This window comes from Equus asinus, chromosome 20, assembly GCF_041296235.1.
Source record: "Equus asinus isolate D_3611 breed Donkey chromosome 20, EquAss-T2T_v2, whole genome shotgun sequence".
In the NCBI taxonomy this organism is placed as follows: domain Eukaryota; kingdom Metazoa; phylum Chordata; class Mammalia; order Perissodactyla; family Equidae; genus Equus; species Equus asinus.
The window spans coordinates 40,684,010-40,698,867 of record NC_091809.1 but is presented as its reverse complement, the minus strand read 5'-3'; the positions used below and the strand labels follow the sequence as shown (position 1 = coordinate 40,698,867).

The 14,858-nt window shown below is 35.3% G+C and overlaps 1 protein-coding gene across 1 annotated transcript; it reads left to right on the top strand.

Moving 5' to 3' along the window:
* The first annotated feature begins 11,041 nt into the window (after nucleotides 1-11,041).
* Nucleotides 11,042-11,968, top strand: LOC106827976 (olfactory receptor 10G9). The gene has a single exon (XM_014836173.3). The coding sequence runs from the start codon at nucleotides 11,042-11,044 to the stop codon at nucleotides 11,966-11,968; it is 927 nt and encodes a 308-aa protein (XP_014691659.1).
* The last annotated feature ends 2,890 nt before the right edge of the window (nucleotides 11,969-14,858 follow it).

Genomic DNA, 14,858 nt, shown 5'->3' with positions numbered 1-14,858 from the left:
CATACTGTTTTCCATAGTGGCTGTACCAATTTACACTCCCATTAACGGTGCACAAGGGTTCCCTTTTCTCCACATCCTCCCTAACATTTGTTATTTCTTGTCTTTTTGATAATAATCCAACAGGTGTGAGGTGATATCTCATTCTGGTTTTGACATGCATTTCCCTGATGATTAGTGATGTTGAGCACCTTTTCATGTACCTGTTGGCCATTTGTATGTGTTCTTTAGCAAAATGTCTATTCACATCCTTTGCCCATTTTTTAGTTGGATTTTTTCTTTCTTTTTTGCTTTTGAGTTGTATAACTTCTTTATATATTTTGTATATTAAGCCTATGATTTGCAAATGTTTTCTCCCATTTTGTAGGTAGTCTTTTCATTTTGTTGATGTTGTTCCAATGCTGTGCAGAAGCTTTTTCATTTGATGCAGTCTCACTTGTTTATTTTTGCTTTTGGTGTCAAATCTAAAATACGTGTATTTTGAATATGGATTTTTAATTACAATATCAGGTGAACTTCTTATTTTTCCAGCATTCTCATGTAAAATTAGGGAATGAATAGAAAAGAATAGGGTTCTAAGACATGGAATGGGGACTCGTGGCAGGATTTGGATAATGTGGTGCCTGAATCCCCAACCACACACTGAAACTCCTTGCCCAGAAAAATCAGCCCCTCCTGCCCTGTCTGATGAGGCTCTGCTTGCCTTGCTTGCAGATTCAAAAGGGGCTCTCCTTCAAACAAGAAAATCATTTGCCTCAGTCACACACCCCAACTGTCCTCTCTCCTTCTTCAGTTCACCTGCTCCCCACATTAGCTTTGGTCAGATGAACATAATTTCTGAAAGATTGACCAAGCAGAAAATATTGGATAAATCAGCAATATGAACATACTTTCCACAAGTTCTGCCCTCATTGTGCTAACTTGTTCAGATAATATAAGTCTTACACAGTTTACTTACTGATTTGTTAACTGATGCTTGGACTTAGCAGTGGCTTATGCTAAATAAAGATATATAGATAAAGATATCTTTAAATAAAGATATCATTAGATAAAGAATCTAATGACTTGAGAAATCAGAATGTGGAAGTAGAGTTACCATGTGCAACCTACCCACTCATGCACAAACCCTGTGGCCTGAAAGGACCAAGAATTTAGTCTTTTTATCAAAACTCTAAGAATTACACTCAAGAAGGGAAACATCAGGATCCAAGGATATTGGTTGGGATTGATGCAATTGAAATGAGATTTTAATTTTTACAACATTTTAAGGATTATAAGTAGTGAGCTTTAGCTATCAGACAAGAGGTGGGGAATGTTATAAGAGTTGGTAGTAAGAGCAATGTGGTAGTAAATAAAGCAACCAGCAAAGAATTTTGCCAAGCCAGAAAGTCCTTCCTTCTTGATTAATGTAACAAAATCCTACCAGATCTCATAAATAGAGGCCAAAATTGAGCCACCATGAGTGTCATTGCCCTTACTTCCCTCGTTGAGTCAGTTCACTGATTCAATGCCATTTTCAAAAAGGAAGGGCCAAATATTCCCTACAGTAATGACATAAGCATGTACTGTGTATATTCTTCCTAATTTTCCCCACATGGGCCTATGTTCCTTCTGTAGTGTAGCTAGTAAAGGAAAATATCCAGGCCACTTATATTGAACTCTGGCTGTTTTTAGTGAAAAATGGAGTCCTGAACAAGCCCACCTTAGTATAATGTTACATTACCCTAAAATTATTTCTTAGTTCATGAGTGTGGAGTTGGATTTATGTTCTCAGCAAGTGTGGGAATCTCCCCATTGACCTTCTGACCCTAATGAGCTAGGAACTATTTTGATAGAGAGGGCCATGTGGAAGCCCCAGGTCCCCTCAGTTTCAATAAAAGAGTCATAAAAACTTTGGGACACTCATGGAGATTAATACCACATTCAAAGATTTGAAAGATTCAGGATGGAAATTTCTATCACACACCCACTTAACTCTGCAATATGACAGGTGCAGAATGACAGGGAATTGTATGTTTAATGCAGTAGTGACTAATATCATAGCTCCTGATCTAGATGTGGTCTTATTAAAATATATCAGTAGAACCATTAACACAGTGATCCCCAACTGATAAATGCTTTTAATTTGTAAAGGTTTTCAAATACAAACTTTCATGCATAAAAAAAACTTCTACATAAAAATACATACATATATACACATATGTACATACACAGGCATACACACGTATATATATACACATATATAATAATAATAATAAAACAAACTGTGTGTAACCACAATCTAATTTGAGAGTAAAATGTTACAAGAACCACTGCAGCGTCCTCTGTGCTTTTCTCCCTTGACACCATCTTCTCTCCCTATGAGAGATAAGTATCCTGCAATTTCTGTTAAGCCTTCCCTTGATTGTCTTTATAAGTTTAGCAACTAAGTCTTCATTCCTATTTTGAACTAATTAATGTAAATGGAATCATGCAGTAATATTCTTACCTAAAAATTACTTTCGAAACATTGATTTTGATGACTATCGTTTACTCACTTTCTTTTTTTTACTTCCTTAGAATCTATTTTATGAATAGAACACATTTTTTGCTCCCTTCCCTTTTTCTCTCTTTTCTCTCACTTCTTTCACATTGAACAGCAATGTGGAAACAACAAACAACACTTTCCAAACAACGTTTGAGTTATTAACAGTATTTTGCTATGTTTAAGCAGAGCTGCTAAGCATATTTATTATACATGGTGCCAACCATGTATATGTAAAATTTATGTAGTTTCCTGGAAAAGAACTGCTGGACCACAAAGTACACATATCTGTAATTATATTGATTATCTAGTGTTTGTACCTATTTTCACAATAACTAAGAGCAAAGAGAGTGCCTTGGTCCACATCTTTGCTGGTACTTAGTACATTTAGATTTTATGGAGTTTTTTTCTTAAAAGTATGAAAGTATATCTTTTTGTAGTTTTAATATGAATTTCCATGACTGCTTATGAAGTTGAGTTTGCTTTCTTCCATTTTCAACATTTCTTGATTTCTTTTTTCTGAAAAGTCTATATGTAACTTTTGCCTATTATTTTTTGTTTTTATTTTACTTCTTGATGTATATAGTTTTGTCTACATTACAAATACTAATATTTTTATTTTCTCTTTAGGTAATGTTTGATAAATTCTTCTCTCAGTGTATAACTTTTCTCTGTCTTTGTAATGTCTTTTGATAATTTAACCATATTAGAATTAAGAATTTCTATTTACTGTTTTCTCTGTCTTTTAAGGAAAAATCCTTTTCTATCTCTTACATTCACACTCAAAATTAACTTTTTATCACCTATGTGCCAGCTACTATTTTAGGGTATTTTTTGCCCTTATGCTTTTTGTGTAAAAATTTAGTCTAGTGATTGTACACTCACGAGCTCACAGGATATTATGTTGGTTTACCATACTGGTAACATCATGCTGATAGGACCTGGTGAGTGGGAAATAGAAGATATCCCAAATGCCTTGCAAATTCATGTTTCCATACCATGGGAGAAAAACCTATGAAAACAAATAAACTGTGACCTCAGTGACATTTCTTCTAATCTAGTTGCCTTGGGGTGAGTTATCCAGACAGTGAATCTAGGTAATTCCATGGGATGCCTCTGCATATTACAATATCCAGAGGTAAAAAGTAATAGTAAATGACTGCCACCTAAATTGGCAATATCAAAATGTGATTCTGTCTTAAAGAAATAATGGTTTGATTCACCCTATTTGGCAACATCAACACGCTGAGTTTCCTGATAAGAAAAAGTGTTGAAAAGGGCAGAAGTTATTAATATGATTTATTACCTCATAACCATTTGCAAAATAAGTTTTGTACCTCCTACATGTGTTTTCTGCATTTCTTTGACATGCATGTATCCACATGTTTTAGTTTTCTCCCCTCCACTCACTTTATTATTATATATAAGATATGTTCATGGTAACTTTATTATTTTGTCCTTAGGTCATACAACGTTAAGTTAAAATTACCTCAGAACCAGAGATGGAATTGACATCACTCAGAGATTCCAGATTTGGATCTGGATGAAATGAATGGTGATATGTTGGAATGGCTCCCTCTGTGAAGGGAGTGACATGAGGAATAAAGTTGCATTGTGTTAGGTGCTGACACTGTGTGTGTAAATATGAGAGGAAAGATTTATACAAATGATGTGCAGTCAGTGTGGTGGACTGTCATGAGTCTTTATTAGTGTACTTATTTACTCATATATTTTGGCTGTGTATCTTTTAAACTGTCTTCCTGTGTGTGGGACTCCCTCCTGCTATAGAAATACCAGATGATTTTCCATTTACTTTAGCAACTATGTTACACAGGCATGGGACCTCAACTTGGCCAATAAGATATATCAACCTGGACATTAGATCAGAAGCAAACAGTGGTAAAAGGCACATACAGGAGAGAATTAATTGAGGTGATGACAATGACCACATTACCAATACAGAGTTTTGACAGCCAGGGATGACAGCATGCCAGCAGTGCTTTTAGGAATTTATGCCTGTGGTAATCATGGGTTCTCTGAGGAGCTGGGCAGTGCGTGGAAACAACAGTGGGACCCTCACCAGATATTTATTAGGCATGATTTTGCAGTAAGTCTGCCTGGTCTTCATGTTTCCTGTTCCTTTTACAAGTTTGGTTCTTTGGATTTCTGAGTTGCTTGTTATGCGGTGTGGTGATGTGTGTGGGGCCACGGTATGTTTTAACTGAATCATACATTTTTGTTTAGCTTTCTTTTTCAACTTAAAATATATATTATGGACCTCCTTGCATGTCAGTATATCCATATTCAATTATTTATTATCTGGTTTCTTTATGCATACAATAATGCATATAATTATAAAGTAATTAGATTATATCGTATATGCCATATTATTATGTTAGTCTTTTTAAAATTTTTTGTCTGTTTCTGCAACCTCAGATTAATAACCTGACTTTCTTCCATTCCACTCTTTTCTCTATGCTCCTATAATATACAAATTTTCTTTGTTTGCTTTACAGAAATGGCACAATGCTAAGCACACTTCTGTGAATCATATTTCCACTCCCCAAGTTGAAAATATCTCATGAAAACCCGTCAGAGTTAACTGGTGTGTTTATAATTCAATCCTTTAATAGTTGCTTAATATTTCATGATGTAACAGTACCATGATTTATTCAATCTTTCCTCTTTATGAATATTCACTTGCAACTATAAATTATGTATCAAAACACGTGTTTGAATAAATACTTATCTGGTGGTGATTTTATTTTTGTGAGCGAAAGTTCTGGGGTGGAATTATTGAATTCTAAGTATATATGAATTTAAATTCAATAACTGTTGTCGAATTGCTTTCCCAAAGAAGACACTGTGACTATGCACATTTTTCCCAACAATATGTGAGATGAAGCTTTTCCCTTCATCCAAAACAGTGATAGATCCTTTCACTATTTGTCTATTTGGTGAGTATGAATTAGTAACTTGGTATATTATTTTGCACTTGACTGACTAATAATGAGTTAAAGCATCTTTTCAAGACCATTTTAATTTATTCTGCTGTGTATTGCTGATCCATTTTCTATGTCCAATTTTTCGATTTGAGAGGGGTTCCCTATTTTTTAAGGATTTGTAGGCATAATTTACTTTGGATCTAAGTTTTTTGTCAAATTTATGTACTGCAAATATTATCTCCCACTCTGCTGCTTGCCTTTTACTTCTTAGTATTGCTTTATAATAACAAAAATGATGAATTTAAGATAGAAAAATAGGAATGAAATTTTTTAAAAGGAGCTCACAATAGCACCCTAAAAGCAAAATAATTAAAAGATGGTCAACTTCATTTTTCATTGGGAAAATACAAACTATACCACAATAAGATACCACTTTACCTCTATTAAAAGGGCCAAAGTAAAGGAGATAGATGATGCCAAATGATGATCATATGTGGAACAACTGGAAATTTCAAGCACTACTACTGAGAGGATAAATTGGTACTGTAAAACTGTGCAGCAGCATCTACTCAAACTGATCATATGCATTCCCTATGATGTAGCAATTTCACTACTGAGTATGTATCTGATAAAACTGTATGTGTGTGTATATGCAAAGGCTAATGTATATCCAAAAGAAAGGCATATAATATATGATATATAGATTTTCCAAAGAAAATTTACACACGTATATATATACACACGCACAAAATGTGTATTCTAGTTTATTGCAGCACTATTTTTTTTTCTCCCCAAAGCCCCAGTACATAGTTGTATATTCTAATTGTAGTACTTCCACTTCTTCTATGTGAGCTGCCACTACAGCATGGCAACTGACTGACTGTTGGTGTAGTTCCATGACTGGGAACTGAACTCGAGCCGCCAAAGCTGTGAGAGTGCCGAACTTTAACCACTAGACCATCAGGCGTGGCTCTGCAGCACTATTTTTAACAGGCTAATTTGGAAATTATTCAAAAGTCTTTCAAAAGTTGAATGAAAAATAAATTGTAGTATATTCACAAAGTGAATTGCTATTCAGCAATGAGAATGTATGATCTACAACTACATGTAAAAACGGCTTATGCACGTATAATTTGTGCCCGTTTGCTTATGTATGTTTAGGTTAAAAAAATCAAATATCTATTAAATATCTAGATCAGTGTCTCTCAACTGTCATTTGGCCAGGTCTGGAGAAATTGTTGGTGGTCATAGGTACTGGCATCTAGTGGCCAGAGGTCAGGGACGCTGCTAAAGATCTCACAAAGCCCAGGAAGTCCCTGCAAGACTGGCTTGCCCAGAATGTCAGTAGCACTGAGGTAGAGAAACCCTGATCTGGATATAAATGTAGCTAAAGATGTGTAAGACCACAACAGAAGGAATTACAAAGCATTTTTGAGAGATATATAAAAGTTGCTGAAGAAATAGAAGGTTATAATGTGCTCGTGGGTTGAATGACGATATTTTAAAGACTCTAATCCTCCTCAAGTTGTTTATAGATTCAATGCAATTCTAAATAAAATGCCAGTGTTCTTTCTGTAGATGTGGACATGTGGACCCTAAAGTGAATGTTGAAATGGAATTGGCCCCCCAAATGGCTAAGATAATCTTGAAGAAATAAAAACTAGAAGATTCACAATACTAGATATCAAAACTCGTTATATGGGCATGGACATTAGCTCAGGGCCGGTCTTCCTCAGCAAAAAAAGAGGAGGATTGGTGGCAGATGTTAGTTCAGGGCTAATCTTCCTCAAAAAAAAAAAAAAAAGGCTTTAACTTTAGGGGCTGGTCCCGTGGCCGAGTGGTTAAGTTCGCGCGCTCCGCTGCAGGCGGCCCAGTGTTTCGTTGGTTCGAATCCTGGGCGCGGACATGGCACTGCTCATCAGACCACGCTCAGGCAGCGTCCCACATGCCACAACTAGAAGAACCCACAACGAAGAATACACAACTATGTACTGGGGGGCTTTGGGGAGAAAAAGGAAAAAATAAAATCTTTAAAAAAAAAAAAACTCGTTATAAATGTTTTCCGTATACGTAAGGTAATCAGGTTTACTTATATAATGTTTTAGTGCTTTGAGTTTTTACCTCTTTATTTAATCTTCAGTTCATCTGAAATTAATTTGACTTTATGTATGATGTAAAGATGTTGTTATATTCTACATAATTGGAGATTATAGTTGTAATTACTTCACTAACTGAAGTGGTGTTTAGGAAATTGGTTTCAGTTCCCAACTGTTTTGTTTTCTTTACTTATAATCTGATTATTAAACTCTAGCTTTATTACATATTAACAAAGAAAATTAGCTGCAAAATTTATATTTTAAAATGCAATAAATTTAGTTCAATGTATCATTTGTTATGGTTAGCCGTTTTTGCTTACTTTTTTCTCTAAAATATATTTACCTAAACCCATGATGTAAAGACCAATAAAATTACATCTACAATTCAGTTGTAAAAAAAAATTGGAAATTTAGATGTTTTAGACCACCTTAAAAAGATGGTGAAAAAGAGAATGTTATTGAGGTGGAGACTGCAAACAGGTGATGACCATTTATGGATTCTGGACAATTTTAAGTTGAGAATAAGCAGTTGTGAATCTATCTGCATCCCTGGAGAGGGAGAGGGTAATTGACTCCTCCTTTCCTCTTAGGTATAAATATTAATTCCAGAAAGACATGAATTCTTCTTTGGATGGTTCAAATAACAAACGCATAGGGAAATACAAGCATGATTATTAAAAACCTTTCATTAGCCTTTCCTGTTGTTTTTCTCCTCATCAAGGACCTGAAGACCCAAGAGTAATCCTCTCCCCTGAGACACTAAATCAAGTCAGGCTGCTACCCATCCTGCCATGTTAGTTTCCATTCCCTGTACTTCAACTAGTTGGGTACTTGAGGAGACATGAACCACTCTTTCTCACCAAGAAATTGCAGGTGTATCAGTTCCTTGAGTAATAATTTGCAAACTAGTGCCTCATTATAGTATATAGAGAGGGAAAGAAAAACACCACAGATGAGTTTTATACTGAAATGAGTCACATACTGTAAGGTGAGTTCTCAGAAAGGTAGATTTCTCTTATTTCCCTCTGCTTTCCTTCTGAACCTTCCATTCAGAGCTAAGATATTTAGTGATTGTTAGACTTCCTTCTAAATTTGGTTATCTAGTCTCTCTCTCCTTCCCTATATACGTATAGTTAGTAACTGAGGGCCTAGAAATAGGGACTAAGTTGCTACAGCATGAGCAAACAAGTCAAACATCGACTCCTCTGAGATTATACTACTGCCTTAAGTCTCAGGCTACCTTGTAACTCACCTGATGAAAATTTTCATATTTTACCTAATCTGAATGCGAGGTTATTCTGGTGATGGGGTCCCTCTGGTACAACAGAAATTTCAGGGATATATTTGTTCCAGTTTTCTGAGTTTTGATATCAGTGTAGGTAATTAAGATAATCCTGTCTTTGGTATTTATTCTCATATTTGAAAAATATAGCTTTAATATAGCTTAAGCCACATTGCCTGGAGATAGGATAAATTTTGTTTGGGCTTTGCTAAGAGGAGATCTCCTCATTTCCCTCATATTGGTGAGCCAGTTTCATAGTCTTCTCTCATAGAACAATCAAGAACAATCCCAAAATCAACAGTATTTTAGGTTAAATCCATAACATCATTTATGTCTCACTTTTCATTGTGCAGAATGCCAACTTTTCTTGACATCAAGCTGACATGGGTCCTTTCCTCTTGCACTGGTCCCATTTTTCCTGTCTCAGATACTAGGTGTTAAATAAGAACTATACACTTGATGTAATTGTCTTCTCTAATGAAGGCATTGCCTGGATTTATGAGTATGAGGAGAAGAAGATGGGGTAGAGATATTTCTAACAAAGCAAATGTTAGAAAATATTTAGATATCTAGGATATGTAAATATCTAGGATAGAAGGATGTATTTTAGAAAACTGACCGCTACCCCATGGATTGTGGTAGGGAGAACACATATGGACTTTATGTTCTTAGAGCCTCATAAATGATAGTCCAGTGTAAGAGAACTGTGAAGCCAACAGTGTATGAGGCTTGGTATTGTCTGGATCATATGAGAGATTGCAGGGATCCTGTTATGGAGCTGAGATTCTTAACCTGTTTCTGAAGCAAGTGAGAGAAGTCCCTTTATAAGCAGGTGGTAGTGGTAGTGGGACATTACTACCAGTCCCAGAGGAGAAATCTTCCTCAAAGATCTAGCTTTGAAACTGAGAAGTCTCTATAGCACAAAGAGATATTATTTATTAGGTATATGTGTACATATATATATACATATTATATATATGTATGTATATATTATACATTGTGTGTATAAGTAATATATACACATGTATATATTATATTACATATATGTAGCATATTATATATGTAATGCACATATATGTAATGTATAATATATAATTTAACATATTATATATATAAAAGTCAATTCTATAATACAAGGCACAGTGTTGTATGATTCACTATCATTTATTGAGCAGTTATTAGGTGCCAGGCACTGCTCTAAGTACTTTATATGTAGTCAATCTTTCTTAATACTTATAAATTCTTAGTGAGGTAGGTAATATTATTACTGCCAAGTTATATATGAGGATATCAGAGAATTGTTTAGGTGTACTGTAGAGTTTTGAAATGCTCACTGTGCTCAAAAATTAAATTATTGGTTCTTTAAGTTTCCCAATGATCTTTGGAGAGAAAATGAGAATTCTGAATAGCTCCCAAGATTCTTGCCTCAGGTGTACATTATTTATTAAATAGCCTCCCCTTGTGTGTGGATGGGACCTGTGAATATGGTAGGATACCACTCTCTTCATTACATTATGTTGCATTACATGTTGTCATAGCAAACTGGAGAGAGATATTTCCACTGGCTTTGAGAAAGGACCCTGCCATGTTATCAGATGGTCAGGTGGTTAGAACTTAAGGGTGGATTCTAGAAGGGGAAAGTGACACTCCCTGCCAACAGCTAGCAAGAAAACAGGGACGTCAGTCCTAAAGCTGCAAGGAAATTAATTTTGCCAACAGCCTCAATAAGCTTGAAAGAGGATCCCAAGCTTCAGATGAGGTGATAGTTTCAGATGATGTTACAGACCAGTGACACCTTGATTTCAGCTTGGTGAGAATGTGAGCAGAGGATCAACCTGATCTGACTCAAAAAACTGTGAGATAGTAAATTTGAATTGTTTCATGCTGGTGAATTAGTAGTAGTTTATGATACACCAATAGAAATGAATGCAATGAATTTCTCTTTCTTCCTTTTGCATTTATCTACATGTGCCTCTATTTGTGTGTGTGTATGTGAGAAAGAGCAAGTCAGAGAGATGAAGAAATCATTGCATCACCTTTACCAAAGAAGCTTTGTGATAAGTAAAGATGAGTATAATTAGAGAATTATCTACCATAGATGATGCATTTGTTACATAGAGAAAGAGTTCTCAGTTCTTAATAAAATGCTGGGTATTCTTCATATTCCCACAGGGAGAGGGACCAAAGGTGTGGAGAAATGAGAAACGTGAGCCTCGTGACAACATTCATCCTCATGGGGCTTCCGCATGCACCACTACTGGACTCCCCCCTCTTTGGAATTTTCTTGGTGATTTATGTACTCACTGTGGTGGGGAACTTCCTCATTCTGCTGGTGATCACAGTGGATTCCCACCTCCACACCCCCATGTACTACTTTCTAACCAACCTGTCCTTCATTGACATGTGGTTCTCCACAGTCACTGTGCCCAAAATGCTGATGACTTTGGTCTCCCCAGGAGGCAAGGCTATCTCCTTCCACAGCTGTGTGGCCCAGCTCTACTCCTTCCACTTCCTGGGGAGCACCGAGTGTTTCCTCTACACGGTCATGTCTTATGACCGCTACCTGGCCATCGGTTACCCACTCAGGTACAGCAGCATGATGAATGGGAGAATGTGTGCCTTCCTGACCATAAGCACATGGCTCAGCGGCTCTCTGCATTCTGCTGTCCAGACCACATTGACATTCCATTTGCTCTACTGTGGGCCCAACCAAATCCAGCATTACCTTTGTGATGCACCGCCCATCCTCAAACTGGCCTGTGCAGACACCTCTGCCATCGAAATGGTAATCTTTGTCAACATCGGGGTAGTGGCCTCAGCCTGCTTTCTCCTGATAGTGCTGTCCTATGTGTCCATAGTCTGTTCCATCCTGAAGATCCGCACCTCAGAGGGGAGACACAGAGCCTTTCAGACCTGCGCCTCCCATTGCGTTGTGGTTCTTTGTTTCTTCCTTCCCTGTGTTTTCATTTACCTGAGGCCAGGATCCAAGGATGCTGTGGATGGGGTTGTGGCAGTTTTCTACACTGTGCTGACACCCCTTCTAAACCCTGTGGTGTACACTCTGAGGAACAAGGAAGTAAAGAAAGCTCTGTTGAATCTTAAGCACAAAGTAGCATATTCTTAGAGAAAAAATGCTGCAATGTGCATGTACTCATTTAAAAAAAAATAGTGATATAAATTAGTCATCAATGTGTGATACATTGCATGTATATATATTCCTATTGTTAAATGTTATACAAAACCACACACTCAGGAATATCTTTTTCACAGATTTTTCTAAGGAATGAAAAACATTCACAATTAAATTTTTTATTTATATGAATATGCTTAAATTTTGATTGACTCATTTCTCTATAACAGGTTTATTTTACTTTTTTCAGTTTTATTTATATATAATTGATGTATAACATTGTTTTTATCTTTTAAGAAAAATATTCTGATTGGATCTCAGATATAGAGAATTGAATTATTCATATACCTAACTTGATAATATGCCTTTTTTTATTTGTGTCTTATGCACACAAATTTGGGAATTTATAATCATGAAAATGTTCAAAGACAGCAACAAATATCAGAGGTCATTTACTCGTGGTTGCAGCTGTGCATAGCCCACACTTGTGGCCATCTACATGTAATGGGTGAAATGCTATAATTGCACACAAACAAAGACAAATATTGGCTCAAATAAGTTTAGAAATAATTTTACTCCCTGTACCTCACTTTCCTTTCTGTAAAAGACCTATTTTCAAAATACTATTATGAGGATTAAATGAGTTAATAACAGGACAAGTGCTTTGAGTGATACTGATTTATAAGAAATTCTTAATTAAAGTTTTAAAATACATATCTGTAGCCACCAGCCAGATAGTCTGATTCTCTGAATCACTCTCTTTACAAATTATTTCAATGACTACCTAGCCACTAACATAGTTTTTGAAGATGCATAATGTAGATTTCTTTAAATTACTGATCATAATTTACTGATGTGATCAACAGCATTATTGACAATGTAATCATTCTGATTAAATATTTTGATAAATTTAGTATTCTCATATTTACTAGTTTTCAAAGAATTTTACTATAATTAAATACATAAAAACATTAAAATTATGCAAATTAACTTATGCCAGAATAAATTCAGAGACAGAAACAGTAAACATTATTGAGTTTGTTATATGCTAAACACTTTATAAGCTAATCATTATAAGAACACTGTGACATAGTTAATGTTATCATATAAGATAAAACTGAGGAAGATTAGGCTACTTACTTAAATTCGCACAGACAGTGAGGAATATGGTCAAGGTTTAATCCCAGACCATCCGGCATCAAAGTGAAGGTGTTAAATTCTACCCTACATTGCTATCACTGAATTTCAGGAACTCTCTATGTTTTGGGGGATCAGGACAGTATCAATGAACATCAATAATCATTGAAATAAGAAAGCACAAGTTTTTGTATAATTATGTGTATTTTATATCTCAAATGTAGGAGTTTTATAAAAATTAAAGCTCATTAAGCTATGGATTCCTCAAGACAGGGCTGTGTTAGCCCTGTAGTAATACACCTAAATAAATCTTATTCTGATTTATCTAGAATGTTCTCCCTGCTACAGACCTTTTTCATTTCCAAATACGTTTACTTACTTTTTGAGAGACCTAATTTCTGATCCACACTCACATTAAATTTCTTTCCTAAACAGATGCCATCTCTTCCTATCCATGCATTTCCTACTTTATTCAGGTTCCTAATAACTTTGGTTTTTAGATATTTCCATCAGAAATAAAGCTATTACATTATAATTTTCATTTCTAAAACTAATCTTTTTTTCCCCTCTTCTTCAACATTTGTCTTTTATGTGCTATGATTGGCCCAATACAGAGCACCCCAAAGCTCAGAAAGTATGCCCATAATCTTTCCTCATACATTCCTCTTCAAGCAATTGGAAAAGGAGTAAGAGAAGAGATAAATAGAGAAAGAAGAGGGAGGTAGGATGGCATGAAAAAGCTCTGGAAAATAAAGAAAAACAATGGATAATTTTTAAAACTTCAATAACGAATCTTTTGCATTATCAAATAATAATTAGGACAACTTTATTTTGTAAACACTTCATTGTGCCATTATTAAGCTCCAAGAATTGTCAGTACTATTTTGAAAAGGGGAAAATAAAAAAGAATAAAAGGATTCAGCATTGATGTTTGCATTCCTCATAGGGAACTATGACATCTGAGCAAATCTTTCATCACATTGTGCCGCATTTTCAAGTATTCTATTGGGTTTCTCCTCGAAATAGTGGCTCTGGAATACTGAACTTGTCCACTGAGGATCATTATTAGTGCTGTCACTCCCCTGTTGACGTGAATCTTTAAAATATTGTTTGGTAAAGGCATGAGGTGTCTGATTGATTCCTTGAAGCTATATTTTCTGAATTAACTAGTATTGAAAAGCGTCTTAAATTGTGGAAGTAAACAGCTAAATTATAAGAAGTAAACAACTAACATGGAAAGAATTTGACTCAAATCTAGAAAAAATAGGGTAGCTTTTATCATGATCCCAATGCTGATATTTGTTCATCATTTCAGCACTTTTCCTTTAATTAATTAGTCAATGCAATAAATTCCTTCAGCAATTTTAGTTAAGTGACTATATTTGAAGCACAGGAGATACAGAACATCAAGGCAATATTTGTGTTCCAGAACTTGAGTCCAATGGGAAACACATAAGAAAACAAATGAATTTTAGGTCACAAAGTTTCTCTGAGGTGCCATGGTAAACCACATGACATCTAACTCAGATTAGGTTGTTCAGTGAATCACCATCTGAAAATAAATAAAATCAGATATACAGGTAACAAAGGCTTGCTCCAACTGCAGAATTCATAATTAACATGTAGATTATGAATAAAATAAAGATTATTCCTGTTTATGTGTTTTGGACTCTGCACCAAATTCACAGAGCTTTTGTTTTCCAGGCCAGATCATAGTGCATTTTGAATCTTTTAGTTCTAATGAGAG